Source organism: Rhinatrema bivittatum, chromosome 8 (genome assembly GCF_901001135.1).
Source record: "Rhinatrema bivittatum chromosome 8, aRhiBiv1.1, whole genome shotgun sequence".
NCBI classification, from domain to species: Eukaryota; Metazoa; Chordata; class Amphibia; order Gymnophiona; family Rhinatrematidae; genus Rhinatrema; species Rhinatrema bivittatum.
Window position 1 is genome coordinate 30,719,477 of NC_042622.1, and position 13,195 is coordinate 30,732,671.

Sequence of the window (13,195 nt, forward strand, 5' to 3'; positions counted from 1 at the left end):
GCTGAGATTGTAAACAGGGCTGGCAGTATTTACAAGTATGTACAGTACACAACTATACATTTCTACAAGATCTAAAAAAGTACATTTCACTACTTGGAAGTATTATTTCTCACAAGGTATCACCATACAGAGAAGCATAATACCATGGTGAGCTTCCTTTGATCCTCTACACTGTTCCTCCCCCATTTTTCCATTTCCCACTATGCCCCAAGTCTCATTCATGAGTTGGAATGCAACTGGACCAGCAGGTGCTGCAGGTCATACGGCAGGGATTCTATCTTGTACAAGCCTGACCCTTGACTTGTTGGTCATCTTCTTGGCTCAACATCCACTCCACTACTGAGCCCATGACCTTCTCTTTATTCTTTTGCTGTGTCCACACCCTCCTGGAGGATCAAACTCCTCCCCTGCTCTGGTCCTGGGAGGACCACCTCTGATCAGCCACTCTGGGTCCACCTCTTCTGGGGACCAAACTCCGCTTCTGATTAGCCTCTGTGTCAATGCCTCGCAGCAACGGAAGTCCTGATGCTTTTTCCAGTATGGAAAGGGTTTTGGCTGCTGGGGATTGTAGTTCGGTCAGGCTCGTGACTTGTCCTTTGCTCATTGATTATAGCTCAGCTGCTAACCAGCTTTCCCAAGCTAGAAAAGCTTTCTCTGTTACATAGCTGAGACCCATACAAGACACGGGGAGGAAAGGTATGAATGAATAACTTTCTGTCCTGCCTAACCTCTTTCTCATTATCCTGTTCTGAAAACCAGGGGCCCCAGGTTTTTGGCTACCCCTTGTCAATCCTGCCTAACCTCTTTCTCACTATCCTGTTCTGAAAACCAGGGGCCCCAGGTTTTTGGCTACCCCTTGTCAATCCTGCCTAACCTCTTTCTCACTATCCTGTTCTGAAAACCAGGGGCCCCAGGTTTCCGGCTACCCCTTGTCAATCAGGGTGCAGATCCATCTGCTTAATAAAATAGTTTTTTCGATACAAAACAAATTCCCCTTTTTTGTCAAGGCACTGCAGCTTTGGACTTTGCCATTATTTGTTTGTGAAGTGATATTAATTGTAATTCAGCAGTTAAGGGTCAGGGGTTAGCCAGATGCAAATCCCTAGCCTGAAGCGCTTACACCTCCATAGGCTTCACAGTATGGTTTCTGATCAACTTTCCAGCTTTGTTGTGAATTTTCCAGGCTGGCAGCTGCAGCTCATATTATGCTGCCTCTTCTTTTATTGCAGCTCATTTCAATGGCAGCAATACTCCCTCCCCTCTGAACGTTGGTGGAGGGAGTTTTCACAAATATTTGCACTCATTTGATATAATAAAAACCAGAGGCGTCATTAGGTTCTTAAAAGACTCAGAGTTCAGGCCCATGGGAACCTGCCACGCTGGGTTATCTCCTCCCCCACCCCTGAGATTTTGATAATTAGCCGCGATCATGATGAAACATATCCCAGGATTCACAAAATCAGAGGCAACACATACCAGTTAATGAGCTCTGTAGCTTTTTGCAAAATTGCCTGCCTGATGTGGGTAAACGCAGGAACACACGTCATATTCATGCAGAGGCTTTCCTGGACTGAGTGGAGGTAATCTTGGGGCTGGAGTTGGGGAGGGGTTTGGATTTATGTGCGCACTTTGTAAAATTCCACCGTACGCCTAAACGTTCAGGAAAATGTTGTGTGCGCCAAATAGCAGCTGAAACTTGTCCAGGGTGGATTTCAGGGCCGGAGTAAGGCCAACTGATGCCCTAAGCACAGCCCAACAATGGTGTCCCCTCGGTCCTTCCATTAACTAAGGGGTAAATGTTCAGCTGCACCACTGAATATTCCCGGATAAGTCACAGTTACCTGGATATGTGGTATCCGGCTAATGTTAGACCTGCCCTATGGTACGTCTAGAGTTAGCCGGTTAAGTTAACAGGGTAACTCAGCTCCTCCCGGGATACCTCGCGCCCACCCCAGGAGTTCCCCTGACTTACCCAGCTAAATTCTAGCCAGATAATTAGTTATCCAGCTAGAAATTAGCTGGGTAAGCATTTAAAAAATGTGGCTAAGCCATTCAGTCAGATAGCTTTCCCGTTATCCGTCTAAATGGCTTTTGAATATGTACCCCTAAGACTCAATAAATGCGAAAGGTGAAATAAGAGATTAAAATTCCGTTTTCTTCCACACCAGTCCCCACAACTATATCAAATATAAACTTTCTTTAAAATAATTATTTAACACTAAATAGCAGTAAGCAATATAAGCAAATTATTTACTTGTAACTAGGGGGCAAAATGCAAATTTTCCATATCCTGTGGTGCCCCCTTCCCTTGATGCCCTATGCATGTGCTTATCTTGCTTAATGGTTAATCCGGGGCTGGTAGATTTAGCGGAATAATGTTCAGAGCAACTGAATGCTCATAAGCAGGGCCCCCAGTCTCCTGCAATTATGTGGCTGAGGTATGGGCTGCAAAATTTGGTCATGGGTTGGGGGGGCGGGGATTGAACAAACTGAACAGAGAGTGAGTGAACCATGGGGGGGGAGTGAGTGAGAGGATGGGGTAGTGAACTGGGGTAAGTGAGGGGGTTTGTGGGGAGAGGGAATGAACCAGGGTGAGTGAAGGGTTTGTGGGAGGAAGGAAGGAAGGAAGGATTGAACCAAGGGGAGGGGTTTGTGAAGAGGAGGGAATGAATCAGGGTGAGGGATTTGTGTGTGTGTGTATGGGGGGGGGGGGGGGGGGGGTTTGAAGGGGTGAACCAGGGTGAGTAAAGGGTTTGTGGGAGGGAGGGAGGAGTGAACCAGGATAAGTGAAAAGTGGCGTGGGAGGGAGTGAACCAGGGTGAGGGGTTTGTTGAGGGGGGGAGGAGTAAACTAGGGTGAGTGGAGGGAAAGGGGGGAACCAGGGCGATTGAGGGGTTAGTGGGAGGGAGGGAGGGAGGTAACCAGGGTGAATGAGGGGATTGATAGGGGAGGAAGTGAAAAGGGAGAATGAGGGATCAAAGGGGCTTTGGAAGGGGGGGAAGGGAAAGAGGGGATGGGATATGATTGGGGGAGGGGCTGTGGCTTCATTCTTTCTCTACCTATTCCAAGCTTTCCTCCTTCACTTCCACCCCATCTCCAATTCTCCCCTTCCTTCCCCATCCCTGATCCCTCTTCCTCCCCTCCCTCCTGTCCTCTCATTCCCTTTCCTTATCCTCCCTGAATCCCCCATCCTCTCCTCCCTCTCCCTCCCTTATCTCTCTACCCCTCCAGTCTAAGATTCCTTCTTCATTTCCCTCCTTTGCAATCTCCTCTCTCCCCACTCCCAGATCCTTCACTGCCCTTCTCCCCAGCCCCAATCAATAATATCCCTTTTTCTCTAATAAAGAACTAAATAAATTAACTGGACACACAAATGTTAGAAAATGACTTTATTTGTGTAATGTAAAAAAAACCCAAACATTTAAATTGCAAATATATGCAAAATTTGCCACATAATTGCCACTGAATTTTTTAAAAACTCTGTCTCAGCAGAATTTGCCAGCACTTGCTGCAGAGTCTTGAAAACCCTGCGGCAGGAAACTGGGGGCTCCGTTCATAAGCTTGCTCCGAAAAATGGTGTCATTTTTGCAATGTATTTGTGGCATATGTTGTGCAGGATGTTTGAACATTTCCCTTTAAATACAATTGTGCGTTCCCTTGATTTCTCCCTGGAAACACCTCCAAATCAGAACCAGATTAATCTGCAATGTTTTTTGTTCCCCTGAACAGAGCTCTCTGTGGGGATCGCCTGATACCAGATTTAAGGGCCACTGAGCTGCGTTAGCCTCCTCTGCTGCTCTACCTCCTAGTGACCAGAACCCAAGACTGTGAAACGTGAAAAGTCAGATTCATATCCCGTCTCAGTATTCACCGTGCTACTGAGCTAATCAATCAGGTTCACTGAGCTGAAATGTGGACCAGATTGCAATCTGTAAGAGAAAGTGACCTTGAAATCATGCAACCTCTCCTCCAGTCAAGTGACTATAATGAGATCTGCTCTTTCCTGACAGAAGGATATGAACGGCGAATGCTCCCTATTCATTTACCCATAGCCTTGCTTGAATCCCTTACTTCCACATCCTTCCTCCGTCAGATAGATCCGCCCTTTGTTCCTCCTTCTCCGTTATCTGGACCATATTTCCAAATGTTCATGCTCTGCTCCGACAGTGAGCTTCTCACCTTGTTTCCCCGGAGCCAGCAGTCTGGGGATGGGGGCGACCTCCTTCGCATTCATCTGTTCATTTTCCGTAGGATTTTTCACTCCGCTATAAATATAGCGGAATGAAGAGCCGCGGCTAGAAAAGGAGTGGCGGGGCAAGGCGGTAGTGTGCACCCGGCCGCATTGCGGCGCTGCGTTTTCGCCTGCCACGGTTGCGGCTGCGGCGCACACTAATGCCCCCGTAGCGCCACCGTAAAAGGTGTAGTTATTTCCGGCATTACTGCTGGCGATTATGTTAACCCCCCCCACTCCAAACCCCCCCTTTCCCTCATTTAAATTTTATTGTCACGATGTGGTCGTTATTGCGTGTGTTAGGACGATATGGCACGCGGTAACGGGCCATCGCATTTTGAAAAACGGCCCTGTATGTTTGGACCAGATGAAAGGAGTGCAGCTCCTGAAAGCTAATCAAAAGACGAATTGTTAGTACAGTAAGAAGGTAGCTCCTACAACTTTCTCTTGACCTTTATTTCTTCCAAATTCCTTCAATGAAAGCAAAAGAAAAATGAAAAAAATGTATTGCAATCATAAGTAGACACCAATATATATTTAGGGAGCTCTGTTCTCTTTCTTTGAACAAAATTGGTTTATAATTTATTGGTCTTTTGTGGGTGCAGATTTCTTCATTAAACTGCTTTAATTATAGAACAATAAAATAAACAACCAAACAGGGGGAAAATACAAAAGCATGTAACATAATAGTAACAGTTTGGCAGCAAGCTCTGACGTTAAGATGTCAGCATCCATATCAGCTGGCTTCCAAATTTCTAACACTATACCCATTCTAGTTTATTGGTCTTTTAATTAAGCAAGACAGCTCATACATGCAAGCTATTTTTTATGTAATTATTACAATCACAGTGAAATATGAATGACTTAAGAAGCATTTCCCTTAGCTTTCTTAACCAATAATTGATGTTTTTTTCCTCCATCTCCCTAGACCTATTGATATTTTATTTTTACCAGAGTACAAGTTCATTTGCAAAACACACACATACCAATAGCAACTCTGTCACAACACACACACAAAAATAAATTTCAAGCTATCTCTGAAATGCACGTGCACAACACACACACACACACACAGCCTCAACTTCACATACACACACAGACATATCCCAAACAGCTCTCCTATTTCACACAAATGAACATAACCTCCCTCTAGCACAAACACCCATAACTCTTGCCATGCTGTCCCTTGTTCACACACACACACACACTCAAAAACAAAGACTCACAGCCACCCCATGAACGAGTGACTTAGTGATTAGAGTCAGCACCCAGGGAAGCCAGCATTTAACTCCTCCTTCTCCCACTGACATGCCTTGTGACCTTGGCTAGGTCACTTCATTGCCTCACATCCACACTTGGAAGCCAACATATTAACCTGCAGGTCACCAGCCTGTTTCTGAGATAGCTTGCTATGGATGCAAAAGAGCTCTGCAGTAAACTTTATTACCAGGCCTGGCTGACATAGATAACTGCACCTCACTGAGGGATAGCTATCTTTTTTTGCCCAAATCAGCCCTCAAAGACATAGTCCCATTCCAGATTTTTACTCATGGCTGCATTACTGAGCTGCTTTGCATGATACTGCTTCGTAAGCATCTCTTTAACCCAGACTTTTAGTAAACTTTCCTGCATAGAAGACTATTCGTGAAAGGTTACTACTACCTGCGAAGGTGGTAATTTGCAAACCTTTTTATAAATGGGCCTTACGCTCGTTAAAATGGTGTGAAAGCCAAAAACGTCAAGGGTTGCATGTTTTGGGCCATTTTGTACTCTTTAATGCATCTCTAGGCCATTGCCTGCAAAAAATGTTGCAGCTTTGTACATAGGCCTTTTAAACTGTAAGCCCTCTGGAGAAGGCACCTACCAACTGTACCTGAATTTGTAATTCACCCTGAGCTCAGGTTTGGAAAGGAAAGAAAACAGATCCAAATCCATATCTCTCACACGTACGTTTTGGAAATTTGCGATCTTTCTAAAGAATGCCTTTGGTAAAGTCTATGCACTGCATGGAGTGCACTTATAGAATTGTGTTTGTATCTAAAAATATAGTAACATGAAGATGGCAGAAAAGGACCAAAAAAAAAAAAAAAAAAGTCCCGATCCAGTCCGCCCAGCAGCAATTTTATGTGCATTTACCCGAAGTGGATTAATTCCCATACAGAACCCAACCCCCCTTCGCTCACCCTGCTTGGAATTGCCCCATCAATGCAGGGTTTCCCGTGCCTTCCAGGAAGCATGCTGTGGCCATGTCACTGCTGCCATGGGCTGCAACCAGTGAAGGTTGCCCACTGCCCAGTGCCTTTATTACCACTTATCATTATTTATTATCTTGTCACCAGAGCTCCTCAGTGTTTACCCCATGCCTTCTTGGACTCCGTCATTGTTCTTGCCCTTCATCTGGCAGGGCATTCCAGGCATCCTCCACCCTCTTTGTGGAAAAAAAATAACTTTTAAGGTTGTTCCTGAATCTCACCCTCTTGTGACCCCCCCTCGTTCTACATCTTTCTTTCCATTGAAAAAGCTTGGCTTCCCGTGCATCGATATATTACAGGTAATTAAATGTCTATATCATATCCCGGCCCCCCCTGATTCGCTTCTCCTCTAGGCTGGGTGTGTACATGTTAAGTTCCTTCAGTCTCATCTCATAGGGCTTCCGGAACAAACCCTGCACCCGTGATAGAAATAGCTGGACCTTAGCTGGCATGAGCTCATGGGGTCAGTTTAAAATCAGTTCAGGTTAAAAGGGAAGAGTTTGTGGGCCACTGTCGCCACCTTTTGACACTGAGGGAAGGGAGGGGGTGGAATTACCAAAATAAAGGGTTAACAAGTCAGCCCCTGATTCCAGCCATGCAGTGTTACCGTCTCTGGCCAGCAGTCTGTCTCCTTTTATAAAGTAATTACAAAAGGGCCGGAGATCTGCCCTTGACATCAGGGATTTTGTTGTAAGCAGTTGCACAGGCCGGGGTGGTTATTAATGTAGGATGGTAAACTAACTGAGCGCCGGTTTTTCCCAGCGCTCTCCCCTACCTGCTGCTTCTTGAACATGGGGAGGGGGGAAGGGGGAACGGGACACTCCAGCTTCGTCCGGCAGGGTGCGAGTTAAAAACCCTTTCCTGCCCTGCCGCCCGCGACCTGCAGGTGGCGCTGGTTGCCCTCCGTGGAGAAGCCCAACTTGAAACGCACTTCCAAAGCAAGTCAAGAAGACTGCAGGGACCGGCGCTCGGCTCGGCCCGATCGCACTTGCACTGGAGCGGTGGGGGCCAGAAGGGAAAAGAAAAAAAAAAAAAAAAGGCGGTGGAAGCCTCAGACCCGACAGACTTGTTGATCTCCAGTAAGAGACTACGGAGAAGAGGAGCAGCCGGAGCTTCTTTCCTTCCCAACCCCTCCCCCGCCCTGGATCCCCCAGTCGAGCGAGAAAGACAAGGAGGAGGAGGGGGGGGGGGGAGAGGGTGTGTGTGTGTGTGCGTGTGTGTGTGTGTGCGTGTGAAAGCCACAGCGACCCACGCCGAGGCCTTGCCAGCCTGACAGGAATCGCGCCGGTGCTGAATCGCCAGCCTTGATGCGGAGCCTCCGAGCAGTTCGTCATCCTGAATCGCTGGGGGGCACCTCGGAGGGAGCGGGATCTGGCTGCGCTCGTTCCCGGGAAGGCGCAGGAGGAGGTATGACAAATGACAGCCGGCTCTGCTCGCTGCTGCGGCGGCGGCGGCGGCCGCCGCTCACGCTCGCCTCGCGTGGCTGCCGTGCGGATAAATAAATACCCCATCGATTTCCAGAGCTGAGGTCATTAATGGTGATCACATTACAGGAGCATCCTCAGTTTATATTTAAAGTCACAGTGTTTATTTCTTTAAATGTGCGTGTAACACACACACACGCACACACACACATATACATACATACATATACATATATATTTATATATATATATATATATGGTCAAATCTGGGATATTGACAGAAAAAGGCCCTAAGCGATAGTAAAATGTGACCGCCTGTAATATATAATATTGCAAAACGGATTCTGTCATCTGTTTGATTATTGTATTTTGTTTTTCATTTTCTAATGATTTTAAAATTTAAAAAAAAAAAAAAAAGCAAATCAAAACCCAGGGCATGAATTGCTGGAAATCATTTCACCTTGGCAGGTTGCTCTGATTTTGGACACCTAGAAGAGTCTCTCGGAAGAAGTGCTAATTGAAAGCTCTTAACGTGCAGCTAATTTACAGCACATAAGCGCCGTGTCCTGACTGCCTGGCTGCACGGGCGGGAGAATCAGGCTCGTTCCCCGCTGCCTTGGGTGAAAGTCGCAGACTAAGAGCCCTCAGGTGGGAAGGATTTGCAGGGAAAGGTCAGGTGGCTGGCGGGGCTGAATCCGGAGGGGGATTATTAAAACCAAAGCAACAAGGCACTGACTGGGAAGCGCCTAAATTGGTCAGCCGGGACTGGGTGAGTGCTAAGCCAAGCCTGCACGGGGAGGGGGGAGGTGTGCAGACTTATTCGTGCCTTTTTATAAAATCGAATTTGCCCATCTTTTGTTGTTGAACAGAAAAGTAACTTTCTGTGCAGCGTGCGCTCAATTTTAGGTCCTGAAAACGTGCCAGAGCGTGGGAGCCTGCTCCATGTTTTCTTTAGCGTCCCACGTGCGGTCTTCCCAGTCCTGCCGAGCAAAGAATCACAGGCAGTGCAGGCGGCTGCCGCCGGATTATTATTGTGAAAATGAAAACAGGCATTGCTCGTTTTAAGAGTTTTTTTTTTTAATGTGGACAGGAATTCAATAAAAAGTCGCTTTTCTTAAACACCGTGACTCTACGCCCTTCCTCCCTCTCTGTTGCATTACGAGTTTACCGTGCAAGACCAGCCGGCCTTTCTAGGTTTCCTGGCAAACAGAGCCGCGGATCCTATGTTGAGGCAGAAGTGAGCTTGTGCTTTCTTCAAAGGGAGGGGGCGGGAGCGATAGATTCAGCACTACAGTGCGGGACAGGGCATATCGCCCCCCTCCCCTGACGGGCTATGGAGCTGAGTGGCAGAGCAGCTCAGGAGTAAGAGAGCGGACTGCAGCCCCGCCGAGCATTGCGCGCGTTCCGAGCCCGGGCTTTCAGCACCATCGGGGTGAACAGCGCCCGGCGCGCTGCCGCCGCTCCCGCGCTGCTGCCTGCAACCTGAGCCGCTTAAAGGGGGCTATGAGTCCGTCTGATTCATGGATAAACCCACCTGACCCGGCGAAGGATGCTCGCGCTTATTTTGGAGGTCACTGGGATTCGTAGACGTCAGAGAAAATGATGCATAAGGTGTTTTGTGTGTGTGTTTTTTTTTCCCCCCTTCCAGATTTCAGAATGGAGGTGAAAGAGGACAGATGAAGATCAACCTCCGGACCGTCGATTGCTTGGGTAGATAGAAAAGCAATTCACCGTTGCGTGGAGGCTCGTCCTAAGCGACAGAAATGCCTGTGGGGATGAATAAGAATGCATCGCGCTCTACTTCCTCGTTGCCCCCGGACCCCATGGAGATCATTCGGAGCAAGGCGTGCTCCAGGCGGGTCCGGCTCAACGTGGGAGGGCTTGCCCACGAAGTCCTGTGGCGGACCCTGGATCGCTTGCCGCGGACGAGGCTGGGGAAACTTCGGGACTGCAACACCCACGAGTCGCTCATGGAGGTCTGCGACGACTACAACCTGGAGGAGAACGAGTATTTTTTTGACCGGCACCCTGGCGCGTTTACTTCGATTTTGAACTTTTACCGGACGGGGAAGCTGCACATGATGGAGGAGATGTGCGCGCTGTCCTTCAGCCAGGAGCTGGACTACTGGGGCATCGACGAGATCTACCTGGAGTCCTGCTGCCAAGCCAGGTACCATCAGAAGAAAGAGCAGATGAACGAGGAGCTGAAGAGGGAGGCGGAGACGTTAAGGGAGAGGGAAGGCGAGGAGTTCGACAACACCTGCTGCGCCGAGAAGCGGAAAAAGCTCTGGGACCTGCTAGAAAAACCCAACTCTTCGGTCGCCGCCAAGGTAACTTTAACCCGTGACCATTTTTTTATTTTTTTCAGTGGGGGGGGGGGATCGTTATGTTCTGCCTTCACCAAAGAATGGAAGTGTATTGATAATGCAACAGGTGCACGCCGCTGTGTTTTATCGATAACAATGTTTGTGCAGAAGAATTATGGTCAAGGAATTAAAAAAAAAAAAAAACACTTTAGAATAATTAGCCTGATTTGTCAGAATAATATCTAGGTGGCAACTCACTAATGGCTTTTAAGTGTAGGTTACAGTTGCCTATCACTTTTTTTGAATTTGAAGCGAGCTGGGGCATACTTGGAACAGTGGCCTCACTTCCTGAGTTGGAGGACCTGGTTGTTTGTTTTTTTTTTTATCTGATTCTCCCGGTTCTGGTGTTGCTCCAGTAGTTTTATTTCACAAGTGCTTTTGGCATGCTAATATAGCAGCAGCCAGCTTTGGAGGTTGTCCTTTGCTTTGCCTACTTTATGGACCTATATTTTGCGTTGTGATTTTGCAAAAGGCCATTGTACACAGTGTTTTTAAAGTATGTACAATTTCTTTCTCAATTATTATTATTCGGCCTTGTAGGGTTCCAAAATGCAAGCCTCATTGGATTAACTCGTTGGGAACTTCATGTGTTTCTACTCATTGCTTTCACTGGGAAAATGGTTTAGAAATGATTAACACATATTCTAAAACCCTGTAATGGGCAGGCTAGAGTGATAGCTGCTATATTTAATGTTAATTGTTGAATGAATGATTTATATATGCATTAGGTATAGTCACATTAAAAAAAAAAAATCAACACAGTAATTGACTGTACAAGGAGCAAGAGCCTAAAACTGGAGGCATTTCTGGAGGAAAATGACACCTTGTTAAGGGGTAGTGGTAAAAGGCTGACTTCTTAAAAAATTCTGAAAGAGATAACACCACTAAAAAAAGTAAAGTATAGAATCAGACAATGCCTTGCATGTATCAAGAACTACGACAGAAATTGCAAGCACAGGGATGTTCTTAGCAAAAGTCTCAAAGATTTCCACTGCAGAAGAATTGAGAAGCTCTAAATAGAGAACTGTTAACCTGTTGCAGAGCTAAACCTTTTGGATTTCTCTTTTAAATACTTCATCGTCTGGTGGTCTACATGATTTCAGATCTTATCTATAGAAATAGACATATAGAAATTCTGTGGTGAGAATAATTTCAGATTTAATTTAGAAAACTGCTTTGTTGTCCTAGCTGCCTGGTTATACCCTTACTGGATAAATATTCAGTAATTTGGGCTTGACAAGTAGAAGAGGACTCGGGGAATCATAAGCTATCACTATATTAAAGACTATCACTATATTAGAAGATTTTTTACAATTTTAATGTAGTCTTATTAATTTGTTTAAACTGATCTCATTCTCAGTTGAATGCATTTGCAGAGAGACTTGTAAATATCAGTGTGTGATTAGAGTCTAGAATCTCTGAAGGAACAGATTTGAGCACAAAATGACAGGTTTGTTGTCGAGCACCCAATATTCTTGGAAGTATGTAACCGTTTTTAAAATGCTTCAAGTACATTGAATTTTTATGGATGAGATTTTATTTTCCTTTACAAGTACTGTTTGACTTTCGTTCTGTTGCACTAGTGCAGTGTTAACCAGCTTTGGAGTCCAGGGATTAGTATGCACTTTATGTGCATTTATTTACATTGTAGATCTCTTTTCTGGTAGTATTTACATTTTTTAAAATAAAGGATCTGATGCTCTACCCAGTAGGTTCCCAAACTTTCTATGGAATTTGTTTTCTTTGCTAATATAATTAAACCCTTTGAGTGGTCCAAAAATGCAAATGCAAAGGAAGTAGTAACTCACAAAAAATATTGTGTATTTCCATTCTTGCTTTAACATTGGGATACTACTGAAAACAGTCTAAATTAACACTCATGTGCAAACATATAAAGCCTGTAGGTTCATAACCGCCTTGAACCAATTTAAACATTAGCTTGTGTTGAATGAATGGCACATACTCTTGAACCTGGCTGTTTCTCTCTGTTCTCAATTCTGACACAAATTACACCAGGCCCTGCTTCTACTAGTACCACTGCTAATGCTATTTATATGTACAGTGCTACAAGGTGTATTCAGCACACATAAGAGACAGTCCCTGCTTCGCGGAGCTTACAATCTAGTCCAACCAGACAAATAAGCATCGGAGGTGGGGTGGGACCAGCGATAAGATTTAACATACTGCAATACTTCATTCTGCATTAAGGAAATCATTTTTCATCAACATTTCTCTGCAGAATAATCAGGAATTCACGTAATCGTATCTGGAGACAAGTTATCCAGTGAGATTAAAATTATTCGTCATGTCAGAAACTTGTGATCAACTTGTAGGCCTTTTTTTAAGGTGTGTCTGAATTAAACTTTATTTCCAAATGGCACAGATGACAATGCTGAATATATTAATAATGTATCAGGCGAATTTGGCATAGCAGAGGAATGCTGAGGCACAGGCTTTAGACTTTGCTGTCTGTGGCACAGAGTCAAAATCCATTAGAGACTGTTGATGTGCATGGCTTCTTGTATATGAGCAGAGGGTCCTTCCTGCCAAATAGATGTCTGGTTTGATTTATAAGTGAAAGAAACCCCAGGGTTATCTTCTGTGGAACATCTGAGCGCAAGCAGAAGGAACCCTATCTACTCCCTACTAATTTATAATGAATTATAAATACATTTTTGCCCTTCTGATGCTACACAAACACGTGAAGTTTCATTATTATCACAAAATGGTACCTTTGCTGGGGATATTATTACATATGTCTCCTGAAATGCAAGAGGTTTTGCTCCTGTTATATTTAAGAAAAATAGGATTTTTGTTGTTAGGATATATATTTTTTTGTTGCTAAGGATATATTTACTTGTGGTATATCATCTAATTGTAGTTTCTTTCCAATCAAACTGATAGTATAAATATTTCCTATCA

At 45.3% G+C, this 13,195-nt stretch overlaps 1 protein-coding gene across 2 annotated transcripts in view; it reads left to right on the forward strand.

The window, feature by feature from the left end:
• Positions 1–7,764: 7,764 nt before the first annotated feature.
• The window catches only part of KCNB1 (potassium voltage-gated channel subfamily B member 1), a 293,763-nt gene continuing 288,332 nt past the window's right edge, over positions 7,765–13,195 (forward strand). The window contains exons 1-2 of one of the 2 annotated variants that reach the window (XM_029614643.1): positions 7,765–7,890; positions 9,556–10,237. In XM_029614643.1, the coding sequence (XP_029470503.1) occupies positions 9,671–10,237 (567 nt within the window). In that variant the 5' untranslated portion in view covers positions 7,765–7,890; positions 9,556–9,670. Of the gene's footprint in view, positions 7,891–8,540; positions 8,677–9,555; positions 10,238–13,195 lie in introns of those variants that run through there. The other variant, XM_029614642.1, reaches the window with a different exon arrangement.